Genomic DNA, 19,508 nt, shown 5'->3' with positions numbered 1-19,508 from the left:
CAGCCGGGTACCCACTGCGCATGCGCGAGTCGCGCTGCGCGCCGTGATTGGCTGGCAATCTTCTGGGACCTCTGACGTGTCCCAGAAGATTGCAGGGAGGGAGGGGGAGAGGAGAACTTCCGCTCAGGGCGCCGCGGCGCTCCGAGCGGAAGTGGGAGCGGGTACCTGTCAAAACTAGGTACCCGCTCCCCCCCCAAAAAAATGACATGCCAAATGTGGCATGTCAGGGGGGTAGGAACACCTAAAGCGGAAGTTCCACTTTTGGGTGGAACTCCGCTTTAAGTCATCAAATGTCTTGTTTCAAAATGAATTGAAACGAATGTTCAGCACCATGGCAAACTCAGATTAAACAGAGGCTAAGATGGCAGCTTCCTTGACTGTAAACCATAGGAGGGTTTAGTTCGGCTTTAAATATCATATTTAAACCATACCAAAAGATCTTGTTGGCCATAAACAGTTTGTTACCTAGTTGCAGTAAAATTATTAATATTTATTTGTATAGCGCATGTTATAAAAACAAGTGTACTGCATGTATTATAATGCATAACACGTTCCAAATACTATTACAGGCCTTGTTTTCCCACCAGCATTTAAAGCTAAACTCTAAAGCTAAAAGGAAAATAAAATTGCTCCCTGCACTGCGCTGCATGGATTAAATATCTGTTTAGGTCTAGGGGGATGCCAAAAGTCTTTTATTTTTCCACTCCTTTAAGGCTGGCCAAAGATGGCTGGAATCTCAGCCGGTTCAGCAGGAACTGACTGAGATTTGAACCATGTATGGGCAGGCCAAGTTGATTGATCGATTAACTTGGGTACAACCAGCGTGCTGGATTTTACATGTGGTTATTGCTAGTGACCGTTAAAGCCACTAGCAATAATCATTGTGTTCTCCCAGTGGAATCAGATTCCCCTGACCCTCTCCCCTCCCCCGCCAAAAGAACATAATGTCTCCAAATAGAGATTCATCATTACAAGTTTCTTCATTTGCAGGAAACCTGTAGAATTACTTACAGACGAGATATAGTTAAAAATACATTTATTCATTACGTAATTACGGAGAGCACACACACATACTAGGCCGTACAAATATGTGCTCTGCATGCCTGCTAAAGCCTCTTCCTTATATATGGTTTCTTATCACACAACACACATTCAAAATGACACATTGGGGTGCCCAAAATGCTAGGAAAATCCCCCATATGCTGTTTGCGATAACAAAATTGTTTACTACGAAATATTGTTTACCACATAGCTCAAGTGCCCATTTTAGCTCAACCACTTGACGATCGCCCGCTGCAGTTTTACTGATCAATCCAGGGAAGGGGAGAGACAGTTTTACTTACCTGATCCTCCACATCCCCAGCAGACAGTGCTGCCCAACGGTACAGCAGTGGACTGTCCCTTGGCATCCTCCCATTCAGAGCAGGACTATGGACCGTCTAAATAAATAAATAGTGCTGCGCAAATATGAGTAAAAAACGACCTAACAACCAGTGAAATAAATGAACAAAGATAAAAAAATATATTATGCGTAAGTGAATAATAATGATCAGTAGCACTTCAAATCAATAAATAATGCGACTTGCAAATATTAAAATTTTTTTTTTAGAAATATATAGACGTGTAGAGAAAACAATAAATACTCAGGTAATGAAGAAAAAAAATGTTATGATGAAAAGTGCAAAATGTTGCAAAGTGCATAGGTAAAAGTCCAATATGAGAGTCCCAAGTAGTGCTTAGTGAGGAGAAAAACTCTTCTAAATAGGTGCTCAGGCCACCTAAGAGTGGCGGGTGCTCCCCAAACGTGAGTGACCAGAGTGCCACAGCTCAACAACAACTGTGAGGTGAGCACCCACTCACAAGGGGGTGCACAGTTGTTAGATTTTTCACACTGATATGAGAAGTGAAGTGCTTGCAGCATTTTATCTGTTTATATAGGGAGGTTGCTCGCAGGATTTTTTGTTTTATTAGGACTATGGACCGTGCACTGGTCTTGATGACGTCAGCACCCTAGACCACTGGAGTGCAGGGGTGCAGGAGCTGCAGGGACCTGTCTAGCTGCAGGAAAGGGGTGGGGGATCGGGTAAGTATATTTTCTTTTAGCACAGCACCACTGCAAAGGATTTTTTTTTTTTTTTTTTTGTCCAAAAGTTAAGCTTTAGTGAACAGATATGTAGTCTGCTATTGCTGACCTCTTCTTCCAAAAATGTTAGTTGCCTGGTTGTCATGTGGTTCCAAAGACTTCAGTATTTTTGGGTCAGTGATCTGAGAAAAGTATGCAGGTAAAGAATTCTGACTTCACTCTTACTTTCCAGGTCAGTGATTTAGAGGCTAGTGGTCAGTGAGTCTTTGAATACAGATTTTAGGTATCTGTTACCAGCAGGTCCATATATATAGCATTATTATATTATTTCATAAATGCTGTTGCTGCAGTGTCTGGACCCAAAATGAAAAGACCCCTAAGTTATAGCCATAAATAAAATGCTTTATGACACTGGCATTAGAGTTGCCCTCTGTCTGGGATTCACCCAGGCAGTCTGGGTTTTGAATCATGTGTCCAGGTTTCAGGCGGACTGAAACCCGGACACATATTGAGACCAGGCTGTGGCTCCCCAAGTAACCAAGATAGTCACACACAAATCTGTTGCTGTCTGGGAGCTACGGGCGGCTGTCTGGGGGCAGTTTCAGCATCACTGGGGGGCAGGGCGATGATGTCAGCAAGAGCAATTTTGGCCACACCCCCTGTTTTCTGCATCACGTTACGTGCACCAATTTATTACTCATCTTAGGGCACCCAAAGGTGTCCCAGGCCCCTAAAGTGTTCAGGTTTGGCTTGAAGAAAATGTGGCAACCCTAACTGGTATAGCTAGAGAGGTAGTCACCATTAGACAAAAAAGATTTTTTCACATTTATAATTTTATTACATTTTTTTTAACAGAATTTGTTTTATTAAAGGTGTATCAGAATAGATTCAATACTTGACAGTACGGAGTAGAAAAATTAAAATGACACATCGTTGCAGCAGATATAATTTACAGAGATGGTCAAAAGGAGATTCAAATCTAAACAAAACCGCTTCATCCTACATCAAAAATGCATAAACTGAAGTTGCTCAAACAAATGGTGTGCGTACATACATTAATGCTAACCCAGAGTTTAAGAGGAGAAGGGTAGCCCGGGGGTGCAGGGTCATGACAGCCATCCCAAAAACATGGCTGGCTGTGGAGATGGGAAGGGGGGGGGGTAAGGGAGGCAGGAAAATAAAGGGGGGAAGGACAGGTAGGAGAGAGGGAAGGAGAGGGGAGGGTGGTCCCCTACAGCAGGAGGGGGGAAAAGGGGAGAAGGGTAATTTAGAAATCTAAGAAACCTTAAGCTTTTAAACTCCATTTAGACATCCAATCCATATGCATCTATCCAGGTAAAGCACACTTTATCAAATTTGTGGGTACAGTTCCTGCTTTCATAAGTCATTTTGTAGAGAGGAAGTACTGAGTTAATAGTCGTCTTCCATTGGAGGCGCAGGGGATTTCCATCTCCCAGTAGGATCTCTTTTCTGGCGTAAAAGAGGGCAAATGTAAGAAAGAGTTTAATATACTGATCTGCCTCTTTATCTTCCACATGACTCAATAAATCAAAAAGTGGTTCAGGACGCAGCTGGCCAAGGGTCTCGGTCACTGACCCTCAAAAGGGCAGGGCCATACCATAATGTATGTATAAAGATGCCAGTGGCAATAGCAGATCTCCCATACATCGAGTAAGACTTCAGGTAGATACTGGCTAGTCGCTGTGGAGTGTAGTAGACCCTATGGTAAAGTTTAAGTTGACTAAATCGGTCTTTGGCCGAGACCACAGAGATGACAAAGGTGGATACACAATCCCTCCATCCCTCCTCTTTAAGCTCAGGTACATCCGATCACCATCGCTGACCTAGTGGACCTAGTGTCATATGCTAAGGACAGGCGAAGATAGAGAGAGGACAGGGGCTACCCCATCACCCGGAAGGTAAGAAGGCGTTCAATCTGGTCAGACTCCAGCAGGGTAGGCTCAGGAAATGGCGCCCTGAGTGCATGTTTCAATTGCCATTAACGAAAGCCCATTGATCGAGGGAGGGAGTTTTCCTGCCCAAGGGTATCAAATGGTATCACTTTCCCTTCAGTGATGACATGTTTCAGAGTCGTCACTCCGCGATGCGCCCAGAGCTGCAGGTCTGGGATCGAGCATAGGTGGGGCAGCAGCAGATTGCCCCGTAGTGGCAAATGCAGGGAGAATGTAGAAAAATCCCTATATATATACTTCTGACCTGATTCCACATGTGCAAGGGCACCTGCATAGGCCCTGTTACCAAAGGGTGTGCCTGGGAGTGTCTGAATATTAGATTACTCAATCATTTTATTACATTGGGTTGATTTTTTAATGCTATCATTTTCACTCCTGATGAGATTACCTTGGGCTTTATTTGGGATGATTTCCTAAATCAGTCATTTTCACTGTTGGTAAATTTAAAGGAGTTCTATAGTCACAGCATACACTTCCTTTTTATAGCACCAGCTTTGCAATGGCAATACAAACAACAGTTATTATTGACAATCCAATATATGTTTACCTAAAAATGTCCTTTCATGTTGTGAGTGCTGACTGTCTGCTGGCCAACTCTTTCCACAACTTCCTGGATTCTCTGCATGATTTGCAGCTTCTCCTCTGCTGTTTACTTTATATTTCTAAGGACTACATATCCCATGGTACCTTGCTACCTGCAAGCACTGATTCCTGTATTGTCTTTGCCTCTGAAGCTTCATAGCATCTCTGCAGTTCAGGAGACAGGCTCTGTGAATTATGTGACAAAGCAGTGCCTACTCACAGGGCATTAAATACATGTCACAGAGTTCAAAAAGGTAAATGTGTGGGAATCTTCATTAAGTGTACAGATTTCAAGAGCGTTCAAATTGATAGGAGTAGCCTAGAAATCATTTAAATACAATGTAGAAATTTTTATAAAATTTTAAATTCTGACAACAGACACACTTTAACCGTTGCAAATTTGTAGAAACAAATCTCTTCCAAGGGAATGAAAAAACAGCAAAGAATGAACACGACTGTTTGTGAATGTTTGAAGTGAACACATGCTCACATAGCCAAGAATGACTACATTAGTAAAGTTTGTAAAGATTTTTATGTGTAGCAGGTTTTACTTGTAAGGAGACTACTACAGGTATCATTTCCAATTCCAATTTTTGCATTGGATTCCATATATATATATATATATATATATATATATGATATATTCTATATCTTTGTATTACTTTCTTTTTTTAGGCTTGGTTCACACTTGGGCGGCTTCAAAGTCACCCGACTCTGAAACCGCCCTGTGCAGCGTGACTTCACCGGGGGTTGCAAACGACTTGTCTAATAGAAGTCAATGCAAGTCACCCCCAAAGTAGTGCAGGAACCTTTTTCTAAGTCGGAGCAACTTGAGTCGCTCTGATTAGAACGGTTCCATTGCACTGAATGGAGCGCGACTTGTCAGGTGGCTAAGTCGCCTCACAAGTTGCCCCAGTGTGAACCGGGACTTAGTTTATGTAACTGCTTTTTATTGGCTGTATTTCAACACGTAGTTTGATTGAACATATTTTTTTTTTCCCTTTTAGCTACGTACACATTGGAGAGAACAAGAGAAAGACGATAGACCCTCTGAGTCAGGTATCATTTCTTTCTGCTATAAACTTTTGACCAGTATGTATGTAATATCAACTTGCAAAATAAAAGGGCAAAGACGAATAGTCACTTTATAAGGTATATTGCACTCTGCAAGACATTTTACGCTTAGCTAAGTGAATGAGGTGAAGCTCTGCTGACTTTCATTATCCAATTTTGTCCAAGCAAAAATTCATTTTTTTCCTCACACTTGACTGGATATTCTTTGGAACATTTTCACCACATTCACCCACAGCTAAGGGAAATGTGCTTTGCAAAGTGCAATTTCTCATGCAAGGCAAACAGCCTATTTGGCTTTTGTAAATCAACCGCAGTGACCCAACCACAACAGATTTGTTGGCAGTTTGTTAAAATTTGCAAAAAAATAACAAAATTGTCGTTTTTGCCGTAGTGGATTTACAAATTCCAGTTTAGTGATTCCACAATCTGAAAGGTGAAACCTGATTGGCTGTTTTTGGCATCAACTCTAATTTTGTACTTGTTTTCCTTTCTCTAGTTTTATGAATTAACCCTATCATAGTTGTTATGTGCATTGCTTTACTTAATTAAGTCGGATAATTCTTTGTAGTACAAATGAGCCAATTCTGCAATGGTATTGTAGAACTTGCAACTTAGTAATCGGTAACCTACTATATATCAGAGTAAGTACTAACTGCATGTAGTCCCTTCACATTTCAGGTGACCTTGACTCACTTCCTAAATGTAGTTTGTTACCGAGGAACACACATACACATTGCAGAAAGTAATACAATCCTTCTGTTGTTTATGTCTTTAGGGTATAGTTACAGCATTCCGTTGATGCCAGGACAATTGTTTTGTTTACTATGTAGAACTATTGTCACAGCAGCAGACTGTTCATCCCATGGTCATACCAATCATTTTTAGGTTGAATAAGTAATGTGTTTCAAAATTGAAAATGCAATGTGAGTCTACAACAATTCATTGACTTCATTGTGATGAATTGTGATATCTTAGTGTTGACAAATTGGCACTAGTATTTTTCCTATTGGGTTTTTCTTATTGGGATTCCACTACATACCACTCACCCAAAAAGTGTCCCCAAAACGGAAAACTCCCTAAAACCTATCCTAACCCATTTCTGAACACTTAACCAAACCCCTAATAAACTTAACTCATAAAATTCCTAACCATTAACCTAAACATAACCATTTAACCTTCAACACTTACACTGACCCTAACCCTTACATTTCACCAACGATTAACCCACCCCTGAAGTCTTAACCCTCCCACAATTAACCTCTGAATCCTAACCATATCCTTTATAGCAGCGGTCAGCAACCTGTAGATCACGATCTACCAGTAGATCACGTGGATGGTAGAACATGGTCTTGGCTTGCTGACCCACCATCTCAGAGCATCAAACAGTGCCATGCAGAGGGACTACATGTGAAGCTAACATTGTAGTAGGGAGCAAGAGGCACATAAGCCGATGCCTCCTCTGTAATGCTGGCTCCTGTCCCATGCAGAGTGATACCAACTACACTCCAGTTTGTATCCGGGCTAGCAGTCTCCAGAGTGGTGCCAGCAGCAGAAAAGAAGATAACTTCAGGTCAGTGTAAAGCAATACACTGGATATTATAGTATAGAGCTACTTTCACACTAATGTGCTGCGGTTTACCCACACTGCAGGTGCAGTGCAGTGTCCCTGGAGCTTACCTGCAGGTTTGCTGCCCTTTTTCATAGACTTCTATTATAGCCTGCAGTTTTGGTGCACTTTCTGAATGCAGGAGTTTTGGTCCACTTTCAGAAAGTGCACCACACGTGTAGGATATAATAGAAGTCTATGGCAAAGCACAGCTAAATCAGGAAAGTTGCAGATGCATTGCGCTGCACCCGCAGTGCAGTTAAACTACAGCACATCAGTGTGAACACAGCCTTATAAGGGGCTCAGAACAGTAAGTGTTTATTTACATTTGCGGTTTGGGGGTGGTAAAATTCCATAGTTAAGATGTGTTTTTATCACCTCCGCCCCCACACGCACCCCCTTTAGCTGCAGTGGCTAGGTGTGTACACATGTTGCAGTCGCAGCAGGAGTTAAATGCCCTGTTATTATTATTATTAATTATTAATAAGGATTTCTATAGCGCCAGCAATTTACGCAGCGCTTTACAATATTAGAGGGAGACAGTACATATACAATACAATAAAATACAAGAGGATTTAGAGGGCCCTGCTCAGAAGAGCTCACAATATGGTTGGTGGGTGTAGCGCCTGCCAAGCATGACCCATTCAAGTGAATGAGGCCGCTCTGCAAGTCCCCTGCAACCTTGTGCAGTACAGCAAACAAGGGGTTAAAGCAGGCAGCATTGTCTTGCTTTCCCACCACCTGCTTTAACCCCTTGGACCCTGCAGCAGCATGCAATTGCAGGGCACTTGCAGAGTGGCCCTATTTTACCCACTAAAAGCAACAGGAGGTTTATTCCTGCTGCAGCATGTGTACATCTTTGGCTGCTACCTCAGCAGCTAAAGGGGGTAGGGATTGGGGGGCAGTAAAACCACTCCCCAACTTTAGTGCCGAATCGCAAAAAATGGCCTGGTCATTAAGGAGGTAAATCCTTCCGGTTCAGAAGTGGTTAAACCCACAAGTTCTTTTTTTCTGCCACTGCTATTCCTTTATACTGGCTTTGAAATTTAGAGTTTAGAAATTGGATGAAAGGTTTAGCATGTGAAGCAATTTGTGAAAGACAAATGGTGCATTTTACATACAACTATAAAGATCAGACCAAAATGAGGGACAGATGAGGGGGGACAGAGGGACTTTATTTCAAATAAGGGACAGTTGGTTAGTTATGGTTAAACTAACCCACCAACACCTAAATTTAAAGTATAACTAAAGGCAAAACTTTTTTAAAAAAAAATTTGATGGAGTGGAGAGGGAATAGAACCCCCTGCTACTTTTTATTGCTGTGTGTGCCCCTGTTAAGAAGATTCACCCTCTCTATTTGTCCTGTTTACCATTATCATTAAAAGCAAAAAAGTAAAAGAAAATCCCAAATTTAGGGTTGTCCCCAGAAAAATAATAAAGGGGAAATCTTCCAATGGGTGCCCAAGGGATTCCCCTAATTTGCAAGGATTTCCTCTCACTTCCTGTTTGGCTATGGGACAGGAAGTAAAGGGAATTCTCCATAATGGGACACAGATGGCTAAAAAAAAAAAAACCAACAGAGGTTATAAACCTCCCTTACTTAAAGCGGAGTTCCGGGCACAAAAACAATATTTTTTTTTTGTGCCCCTCCGTTAGGTAGACCTCACCTGAAAAGGAATTGGATAGTTATTTTTTTTTTTTTTTGTTTACTTACCTTGTAATTGAAGATCGAAGATACTCACCTCAGAGTACTTCCTCCCTCGGAGCCGCGGCTCACCCCGTCACTTCCTGTCTCGCTATGATTCCTGGGAGCTGAACGTCATAGCTCCCAGGAATCAATGCGAAGGCACCGGCCCCGCTCGTCATTTCCGGGCGACGCCGCATTCCCCTGCTAAACAGCTTCTGGGCATGCCCAGAAGCTGTGGAGGAATGCGGCGCAGCACCGGAAGTGACGAGAGGGGCCGGTGCGGCGCATTCTGGGACAAGAAGACGCGGAAGAAGACACAGAAGAGGACCGCGCCGGCTTCAGCTGCCCACAAGAGAGATGGAAACGCTGTGGAAGAAATTTTATAAGTAAGTATTTCTTCTAAAAGGTAAGTGCGAACCGGGACAGATCAGAGGCTAGCCATTGTGGAATGTGCTAGCCCTGACTGTCCCGGGGGTATGTTTAGTAAAAAATGACTTCTGTGCCCGGAACTCCGCTTTAATCCAAAATGAGTTTTGCCTTTAATTCTACTTTACTAAACTAACCTAATCACTCAGCTAATCCTAACACTAAAGTAATCACTTCTGCCACTGTTACTTTTGTTGCACTGCTGGCTCTATTGAATCTCCATAGGGCTTGCACTAAATGTTTCCAGCACTGAGAACTGCTGGTATGCTTAAAATGCCCAGGGCCAGGGTACCTGCCTATGAAAAATCCAAAACTGGTAACTCTATAGTTTTATTGATGCTTTGAATTGACTACAAAGAGATTCTCTAGATGTTGTAAAGTTTTCTTATATAGGGATATCTTATATGGTTCTGATAATCACAGTATGATTGGATGTGGATGAGTTGTGTCTTAGTATATAGGGAGGTAACACTTGCCTTATGCCCCGTACACATGCAGCGATTGTTGGCCGTGAATTTTCGGCCAACGTCCGATCGGCCGATTGTCGGCTTGTTAGTATGATGCTTCCGACAACCGACTGCGACTTTTCGGCCGAAAAAAATCTGGTGTGCATGCTATAAAATTTTTGTTGGCCGTCACCAGAACGGCCGATTGTTCTTCAGTCAGTACAGATTTCGGCAGACAAAAATGTGATGAGCAAGACTGGGCATGCTCAGAGAAGAAAAAACACACGGAAAGTAAACCAGCACATGACATCACTTCTGAAGTTGGTTGTTGTTGGCCGACAAAATTCGTGTGCAGTCTAGAGCACATTTCAACCAACACAACAACACTGGACAAAAGACGTCCGATCGGTTGGACGATAATCGGTGCGTGTGTACGAGGCATTAGAGAAGCAGCTTTCCAGTAGATCTTGCAGATCAGAAAATTTGGATCAGTTCACTTTCTCTGTTCTTATTAAGCAAATGTGCTGGCACTATTTATCAATATGAATCGAAGGCTCATCTGGCATATACTGACCCGTGTATATGCACATGACTGGTAGTCACATAACAGATATAAAGATTTTAACAAATCATAATGACTGGTTTGCTTCCTTTATCGCTTATTTTATCAATTCTTCTTGAATGCATTTGTTGTTTTTTACTTGTGTTCTGTTCACTATAAAGTGAATGGAGATTACTTGATTTAGCAAACAGACACCTGGAGTCCTAAGGAGACAATGCCCCATTATTTTACTGGAGAAAGACCCCTTTTTCAATTATCCAAATTCAAACAAAGTTTTTGTCTTCTATCCAATCCATGTATTCTTGCTGGTACAATGTGTGAATGGTTCATAGTCTCTTTGCTTTCCGTTGGGCTCTCAATGATTACTAGGCCACCTGTGCTACATGGTCCTACCTGAGTTTTTTTGATCTACTGCTAGGCCTCCTCTGATGTGAAATAATTGATGGTATATAGGGCCTGGTTCACACCTATGCAGTCTAAAATGAAAAAATATAGAGGGCACACCAGCCTAGCGCATTATCTTTGCAATAATTTTAATAAAGAGGAATATATGTACATCATACTCACAAACAAGATGACTTTTCAGGTGTGATAAAAATTATATATATATATATATATATATATATATATATCCACCGATTGCCCATAAAGCATAGTCCACTGGTCTGAAACGGTTGTGGGATGTAAATCTCCAAATGAAGTTGACGCATTTCGAGGGTGATGCTTCTTCCTCAGAGCTGGATTTGGAATGCGTATTTATGTGTGTATATATATATATATATATATATATATGTGTATATATATATATATATATATATATATATATATATATATATATATATATATATATATATGTGTATGTGTATATATAAATTTTTATCATGCTTATAAATTTTTATCATGCTTGAAAAGTCATCTTGTTTGTAAGTTTGATGTACATATATTCCTTTTTAATAAAATTGTTGCAAAGGTAATGCGCTAGGCTGGTGGACCCTTTGTATTTTTTCATTTTAGGGTCCATTTGAGTTTCCCCAACCTGTTTTGTAGTGGCAGCACAGCCATTACAGCGGTCAAACAAGTGGTGTCACTCTCATATAACACCAAGCCATTCACAACTCTCAAGCGCAGGAGCATTTATTTCTTTTTTCACACCTATGCAGGTTGCAGTTTGCATATTCCAGGCAAATGTTGCGCTTTTCAATACACGTTTTTGATCCATTGAAGTCTATGGAACCTAAAACCAGAAAAAAGTCCCTGGCCCTTTCCATAAAATGCACAGATGTGAACATGACCCAAAGGGAACTATGTTAAATGGACTGTAGTGTGTTTCTGCAAAATTGAAAATTCACAAAAAAAATGCATAGGTGTGAACCAGGCCTTAGGCTATCAACCCAGAATAAAAAACGTATTCCTCTTTCCTTGATATAGCATAATTAACTAATATCATCACTGGTCTTGACTTGGTATCATCATTTGCAAAAACTTTCTTGGTTCAGCAAATGCAACATGATGTGCTATTTGAGCCCTTGCCACTGTGAAGTGAATGAAGCTCAACAAAAATGCAATATGTGAGCAGGGAGAACAAATGTCTACATAAATACTGTATGTGTAGTGACACAATAATATTTAGAAAATAATGTCATATTGTAGTGTAGGTAGGTAGATAGGGCTTTTTTTTCTGTTATGTATTCAGCTCTTCTTAAACAGTGGCTCTCTGCGACTTCTGGACTTTACTGTCCTTCTATACCAGAGTTGGGCAAGTCTAAGCAGCTAAATTCTCTGCTCACCTCTGCTTTATAGTGGGACTGCGACATAGCTCACCTTTACCAAAAAAACTGACTATGCAGGTAAGAGGCACCTGTAGATTAAAAACAAAACAAAACAAAAAAAACTGTGCAACTTTGACCAAACTTAAATAATTTGTTTGCTATAGGTGTAGATTTACCTCCCAAGGCCTGACTGAGAACTCCCACAGATTGCATTATCCTGTCCTGCCTTATTTCTAGAACATTCCTAAAAGACACCTAGCTCCTACAGTTCACCTCCACCATCACAGTAGCAAGCTCTTTCTTTGATTCAAACCACCTCACATGTGCTTTCTATCCGCTGAAACAGTAGCTCTGAGCTAAAGGGCTCTTTCACACAGACGGACCGTTCAGATCCGCCTGTCCGTTTTTTTGGCGGATCTGAACGGTCCCCCCATGCATCTCTATGGGGCATCGGATGTCAGCGGAGACATGTCTGCTGACATCCAATCCGTCAAATCTGAACGGATGGAAACCCTATTTTCCATCCGTCCAGCGGATCGGATGGGATCGGATGAGAACGGACCGACGGTCTGTTCCCATCCGATTTCCCCCATAGAGATGCATGGGGAACTGACAGCTGTGTCTCCACACAGCGCGGAGACACAGCTGTCATCCTCCTGCTCGGCGGGGGAACGGCGGATCGATCCCCCGCTGAGAAAAACGGAGTCCGTCCGATGGACGAAGTGTGTGAAAGGGGCCTAACATTTGACAGTTTGCTCCTGTGATGGTGGCTGTGAACAGTAACAGATGGGAGTCTCTTGGCAACGTCCTAGCAACAAGTCAGGCTGGGATGAGATCTCTGGGAGTTTTTAAGTCAGGCTTCAGGAAATATGTAATTTAACTTCACCTATAGCAAGGCCACTATTCAACTTTGGCCAAAGTTGCACAGTTTAATTTTATCTACCGGCACCCCTTGCCTACATAGGAAGTTTTTTGGTAAAGGTGAACTATGCCTTTTTTTATTACAGCTGGTATTATTTTCTAATGTTGCGAATGGAAGCTCATATTCTCTGCCTCATTAAAATTGGTGCTTGCCCTGAACTCTAGTTTAGCCCCCTTTACTGTTGGCCTGCCATCGGAGGTACCTGACCTATGATCAGTTCTTCTCTAGTCTCTTGTTATTTTATTAGTTTGTGTAGAGTTATGTGAACAGATAAATACAGTTTAGACCTGAATATCTGTTGTGTCTTCTCCATAGACACTAGTTACAACTTGACCATGTGGAATAAACCTGGCATAGTTGGTGAACAAACACAGTTGTTTTTGGTACAACAAAATGCAACTGTATCCCCAGAGGTAGCTGTGTACATAAACCTTTATGGATGTTGTTCAAGGCAAATAGGTCTATCGGGAAAACTAGTGGCAACAATCACCATATAAGCTTTGAACTGTCCCCAAGCAAAAAGGTCCTCCATTATTATTATGTAGACAAGCTTACATCTAGTTTTAATAAATGTAATGAAAATACAGCGCAATCTCAACTCATCTGTGTGTAACCAACATTGTTTCTACATAATAAGATCTTTAAGTATCGTGAGTCAGGATCGATACGAAGTGACTAAAGATAAAAAACTCCAAGTGGAATAAACATACAATGTATCTATTACAAGATGTTCAAAGGAAAAAAGTCTTCAGTGATATTCAGTCAATCCAAAAAACAAATAAACAAAAAAACGTTTTCAGTCCAAAGGATTAACGAATAATTCTGCCACCTCTGTGTGAGATGATCAACTCAAAAACAGATGCTCAAAAAAAAAAATCCACCACCAGTAATTCCTAGCAGCTCACCTCCAGCTTTGACTTCTATTTTACTAGAGAGTCAAAGAACACTGTTCTTCATTAGGGATGGTCAAACTCTGAATGGATGGATGGATAGATGTCTCTGGATGTATCAGGATCCCAATTTTTTCTCATATATATATATATATATATATATATATATATATATCTCTATCTATCTATATATATATATATATACAGTATATATATATATATATATATATATATATATATATATAATATATATATATATATTATATAATGGTCCACCATAGGGAGCAAAAACAATATATCTAGTGCTCCCTGTAAATTTTTTTTTTTAATATCACACAAATGAAAGGAGCTCACTCACATAATGTAGCACTAAGCCATGCCAGCTGTAATATGCTCCTAATATACATTTACTGGCTTTCAGCCGTAAAATCGGTAATGGTCGTGGGTACCCCACTGAAGAAGTTCGTTTGAGAATGCAACGCGTCTGGAGGCAGGAGCTAACATTGGGCTATACCCATGACCATCACCGATTTTACAGGTGAAAGCCAGTGGATGCATATTAGGAGCATCTTACAGCTGGCACAGCTTAGTGCTACATTATGTAAGTGTGCTCTTTTCATTTGTGTTATATTAAAAAAAAAAAAAATTACAGAGAGCACTAGATATATTGTTTTTGTTCCCTATGGTGCACCATTATATATGAGGAAAAATTGGGATCCTGATGCATCCAGAGACATCCATCCATTCAGAGTTTGACCATCCCTAATGAAGAACAGTGTTCTAACTCTCTGGTGAAACAGGAGTCAAAGCTGGAGGTGAGCTGCTAGGATTTGCTGGTGGTGGATTTATTTTTTGAGCTCCTGTTTTTGAGTTGATCATCTCACACAGAGGTGGCAGGATTATCCGTTGATCCTTTGGACTGATTAAGTTTTTTGTGTATTTACTTATTTTTTGGATTCATTGTATACCACTGAAGTCTGTTTTCCTTTGAACATGTTGTAAAAGATACATTGTATGTTTATTTCACTTGGAGTTTTCTTGCTTGCTTTGACTTCTATTAACCGGTTGCCGACCGCCGCACGACTATATACTGCGGCGGCCAGCCCCGGCCAGGCAGAGTGACGTATGGATACGTCACTCGCCTGTCACTGACTTGAGAGCCGCGGCTCGTTCACTGACAAGTCAGTGCGTGTGACCGGCGGACCCGATGTCCGCCGGTCACACTACGATCGCTCCGGTGAAGGGAGAAAGGCGGAGCGGCTTATGTAAACAAGCCGCCCGTCATTCTCCCTGGTGTAAAAATGAAGATCAGACGGTTCTACTATGTAGGACCGTTGATCTTTGTTTTTACACCAATAGCAATGTCCCTATACAGTTAGAATCACGCCCCTAGGACACACTTAACCCCTCCCTCTCCAATACAGTTAACCCCTTCCCTGCCAGTGCCATTTTTGCAGGAACAGTGCATATGTATAGCACTGATTACTGCAGTAATGTCACTGGTAACCCCAGAAGTGTCAAAAATGTCAGTCAAGGGTCCGATCTGTCCGCCGCAATGTCGCAGTACCGGAAAAAAATCGCAGATCCCATTACGCGTTAAAAAAAACCCACCAAAAATGACAAAAATCTTTCCCTTTGTTAGTAAACGCGATAACTTTTGCGATTTTTTTTTTTTACCAAACATATGTAGCATAAAACATATTGGCCGAAAATGTTAAAAAATTTTGATTTTTACATTTTTTTTTTTGGGGAATTTCATATAAAAAATGTGAAAAATATTGTTATTTTTGCAAAATTGATGCTCTTTTTTTTGTTTATAGCGCATGAACAAAAAATCGCACAGGTGATCAAATACCACCAAAAGAAAGCTCTGTTTGTGGGAAAAAAAGGACGTCAAATTCGTTTAGGTACAGCGTCGCACGACCGCGCAATTGTCCGTTAAAATCACGCAGTAAAAAATCGCCAAAAACCCCCTGGTCTTTTAGCAGCCAAATCCTCCGGGGCTTAAGTGGTTAAAGAAGTCGTTTTCAAGCAGCGCTGAAGTCATGCTGTGCGGGGCGGCTTCAGAGTTGGGCGACTTTGAAGCGGCCCCAGTGTGAACCGAGCCTAAATGTGCAATGTATGTCTGCACAACTACTTGTAGTCTTCACCAGGAATGCAGGTGATAGTGACAATTAGGAGACAGCTATCACTGCATAATAGAAGGTATTTGAACAAAGATCTTCATGGCAGGATCACCAGGTGCTTTTATAATGAAAGTGTAGATGATAAATGATTGAAAACAACTTTCGAAATTATATTAAGTTATATGGGATTATAGTGTATGAGTTTATATCTACTTTAAAAATGAACTCCAGACAAACAACTAATCACAAATGAGAGATACACTTGTGAAAACTCGTGTTTTACCTACCAAAAGGGTTTGTTTTTCTGCCCATCCCACAGCCCTACCAGGTAGCAGAGTCAGGACTTTTCTCTATAGCAGTTAAAGGGGTTGTAAAGGCAGAAGTTTTTTTTTTTATCTTAATGCATTCTAGCAGCCTCCCCAACAACCCCTAATACTTACGTGAGCCCCATCTCTATCCAGGGATGTCCATGAGTCCCTCAGCCATCCAGGACTCTCCCTCCTGATTGGCTGAGACACAGCAACGGTGCCATTTTCTCCTGCTGCTGTCACCAAAGTCAATTAGCCAATCAGGAGAGAGAGGGGGAGGGGCCAAACGGCAGCTCTCTGTCTGAATGGACACACGGAGCTGCATCTCGGCTCAAGTGCCCCATAGCAAGATGCTTACTGTGGGAGCTCTCAACAAGACCCTGCTCTCTCCTCCTGTCAGTATATTCCTTGTCAGCATATGTGCATGCAGAAGAGCCAAATTGGCTGCTAGTGCTGGTAATCCATTCTTCTGTACAGGAGTTTACAGGAATCTGGCACAGGGTCAAATTCAGGTACTTTCCCTAGCTGCAATTACAGTAAAAAGAGATGTAATGACTCTCTTATAAATACATAACTTATTTGTTTGTGTTTTTTTTTTCTACCCAGAGTTCAGCTCTAAATAAGTAGGTATCAATACATAATGATAATAATAATAATAATTATAAAAATGGTTAATCAGCGCTGACCAATATAAAAAAATTCTTATAACCCCCAATTAATTGCTTAATAGCCAGATAAGGGGACCGATGGCTGCTAACATAAAGTGCATTCACCTGACACTAAAATAATCCAGAAAGTATAAGGTATGTAGCGCCAAAGAATATCGTCAATAAATTCAAGCAAACATAACAAAAAAATATGAAAAATATATGAATAAATAAATATACAGTAAACCCCCCTCCATTGCGGGGGTTACGTTCCGGACCCAGCCGCGAAAAGTGAAAATCCGCGAAATAGAAAAACCCTATTAAAATGCATTGTAGGCATGTTTTTTTTTACTGTCACTGTACGTGTAAAAGCATTTTAAGGTCTTTAAACACACTTTTAAAACAATAGAAACTCATTTAAACACATAAAAGATACTGAGAGACATAGCAAGAGCTATGGAAAACACAAAAATATTTCATTTTTAATGATTTATATAGTAAAATAACATTACAAAACAAAAACGCAATATACCGGGACCGCAAAAACTGAACCGCGATGGAGCGGGGGTTTACTGTATATCACAATAGAGGTGCAAGTGCTCTTATATAATGTGATAACAAAATGATCCAGGGTATAAAAATTAATATCCGTGATTAATAAGATATACTTCAATGAATAAATAGTGTCACAATAAACTGCTTGTGCTAATAAATATATCTATTGATAAAGCATTAGCATACACAAGTGGAAATTAAAAGAAAAGAAAAAAAAATGGTTCAAAGCCCATAAAAAGAGGGTAATTTCTTCTGTGCTGTGCTGATATCAAGTGACCAAGTGCTGGTGCTTCAATATCATAAAGTGACTTGGTGCATAAATGGTAATGCTGGCCGCTCACCTCCTGGTTTGGCTCACAAATTATAATGAGCCAAACCCACTTTTTGCACAAAGGGTGCTGTTAGGTATGGATAGATAGCTTCCTCCTGTCCTCCCTCTGGATGAAGGTGCTTCAGGTAGGATATAATGGGCAGATTCGCAGTGTCAATGACGCAGTGACGGGGATAGGGTTGTCACCTCCTCATAGTCATCTCTCCACCATCACGATTAGGTACATGTATAAAATAAACACAGCAATCTAGTGCTCTCTGTAACAACTCATTTATTGGGGTAAATAATACAGCAAAACACTCACATAGACTGGCACTCAGCCAGTGCAGGCATGGACCACGATAATGGGTGCTACAGCATGTGCAGGCTCCTCCCCCACTTGTGTATGCTAATGCTTTATCAATAGATATATTTATTAGCACAAGCACTTTATTGTGACACTATTTATTCATTGAAGTATATCTTATTATTCACGGATATTAATTTTTATCACCTGGATCATTTTGTTATCACATTATATAAGAGCACTTGCACCTCTATTGTGATATCAATACATTACTGTGTAGTAAGTACTAACACTAGTCGGGCATGTTTGACATGGTAGAATGGGTGAGCTGTCCATTCACTGTAAAGGATATAGGAGATGTGTTATGGATCATTGGGTAAGTTAATGATAGTTTGTGAGTTCCAGGTTTGCTGCTCAGTCAGGTCTTTTGGCTGAGGTCCCTTGCTCCTTTCTTTTCTCTTGCCTTTTGTCTTGGAGTGTTTCTGCAGCTCATCAGAACACTTGACATGGCAGAGAACGTTTGACACCATTTGCTAAGAATGTGCAGTAGTTAATTTAATAGAGTGGTGTACATGGAGAAATTGATTACTTCTATGTTGGGCAGCCTAAAACCTACAGCACATCCATAGCACTGTAGTAAGTATTTTCCGATAATGATTTTGTATGGCTGAAGGTTTTTTTTTTTGGTGCTGAATACAAAATTAAGGCACATACCCTTTCTTTATCCAGACTACAATGGGCTCCTTGTTTGGAACCTGGCATTCATTTTACTTAGCCTGTGTTACATCTTTTATTACAATACAATTAATGTAATGGGGCCACACCGATCAAAGTCACCCTTGTTTTATTCTTATGAAAATTTTTACCAACTTTGCAACCAGCCATGGATGGGTAACGTTTCAACATGAGGCCAACCTTTTGTATATATTACAGATGGCTCCTGAACTAATGAATATCTGCTCAGGTATTATACAAACAGGACTGGGGGTGGTGAATATCTCATAATAAAATCTACTAACCGACACGGACATCAGATGAGAATTTAGAAACAACAGATATTGAGACATTGGTGCAATACACGAGATCTTTCTTCTAGATCTTATGGGTAGTTTTAGTGCCATCCAACTATGTGTGCATATTTAAATGTGCCAAACAAGACCTTCTGCTTAAACAAATCTGTTTGTAAAATTTCAAATGGCACAAATCTGTAAATATAGCATGAAAACCTCTTTTCA

At 40.7% G+C, this 19,508-nt stretch overlaps 1 protein-coding gene across 3 annotated transcripts in view; it reads left to right on the top strand.

The window, feature by feature from the left end:
* The window catches only part of DCDC2 (doublecortin domain containing 2), a 279,474-nt gene that overhangs the window by 15,292 nt on the left and 244,674 nt on the right, over positions 1 to 19,508 (top strand). For all 3 annotated transcript variants that reach the window (XM_082257352.1, XM_082257351.1, XM_082257353.1), the window contains exon 3: positions 5,646 to 5,697. In XM_082257352.1, the coding sequence (XP_082113478.1) occupies positions 5,646 to 5,697 (52 nt within the window). The remainder of the gene's footprint in view (positions 1 to 5,645; positions 5,698 to 19,508) is intronic.

Source organism: Pelophylax lessonae (genome assembly GCF_965119305.1).
Source record: "Pelophylax lessonae genome assembly, chromosome: 5".
NCBI classification, from domain to species: Eukaryota; Metazoa; Chordata; class Amphibia; order Anura; family Ranidae; genus Pelophylax; species Pelophylax lessonae.
This window is presented reverse-complemented; position numbering and strand designations above follow the sequence as displayed.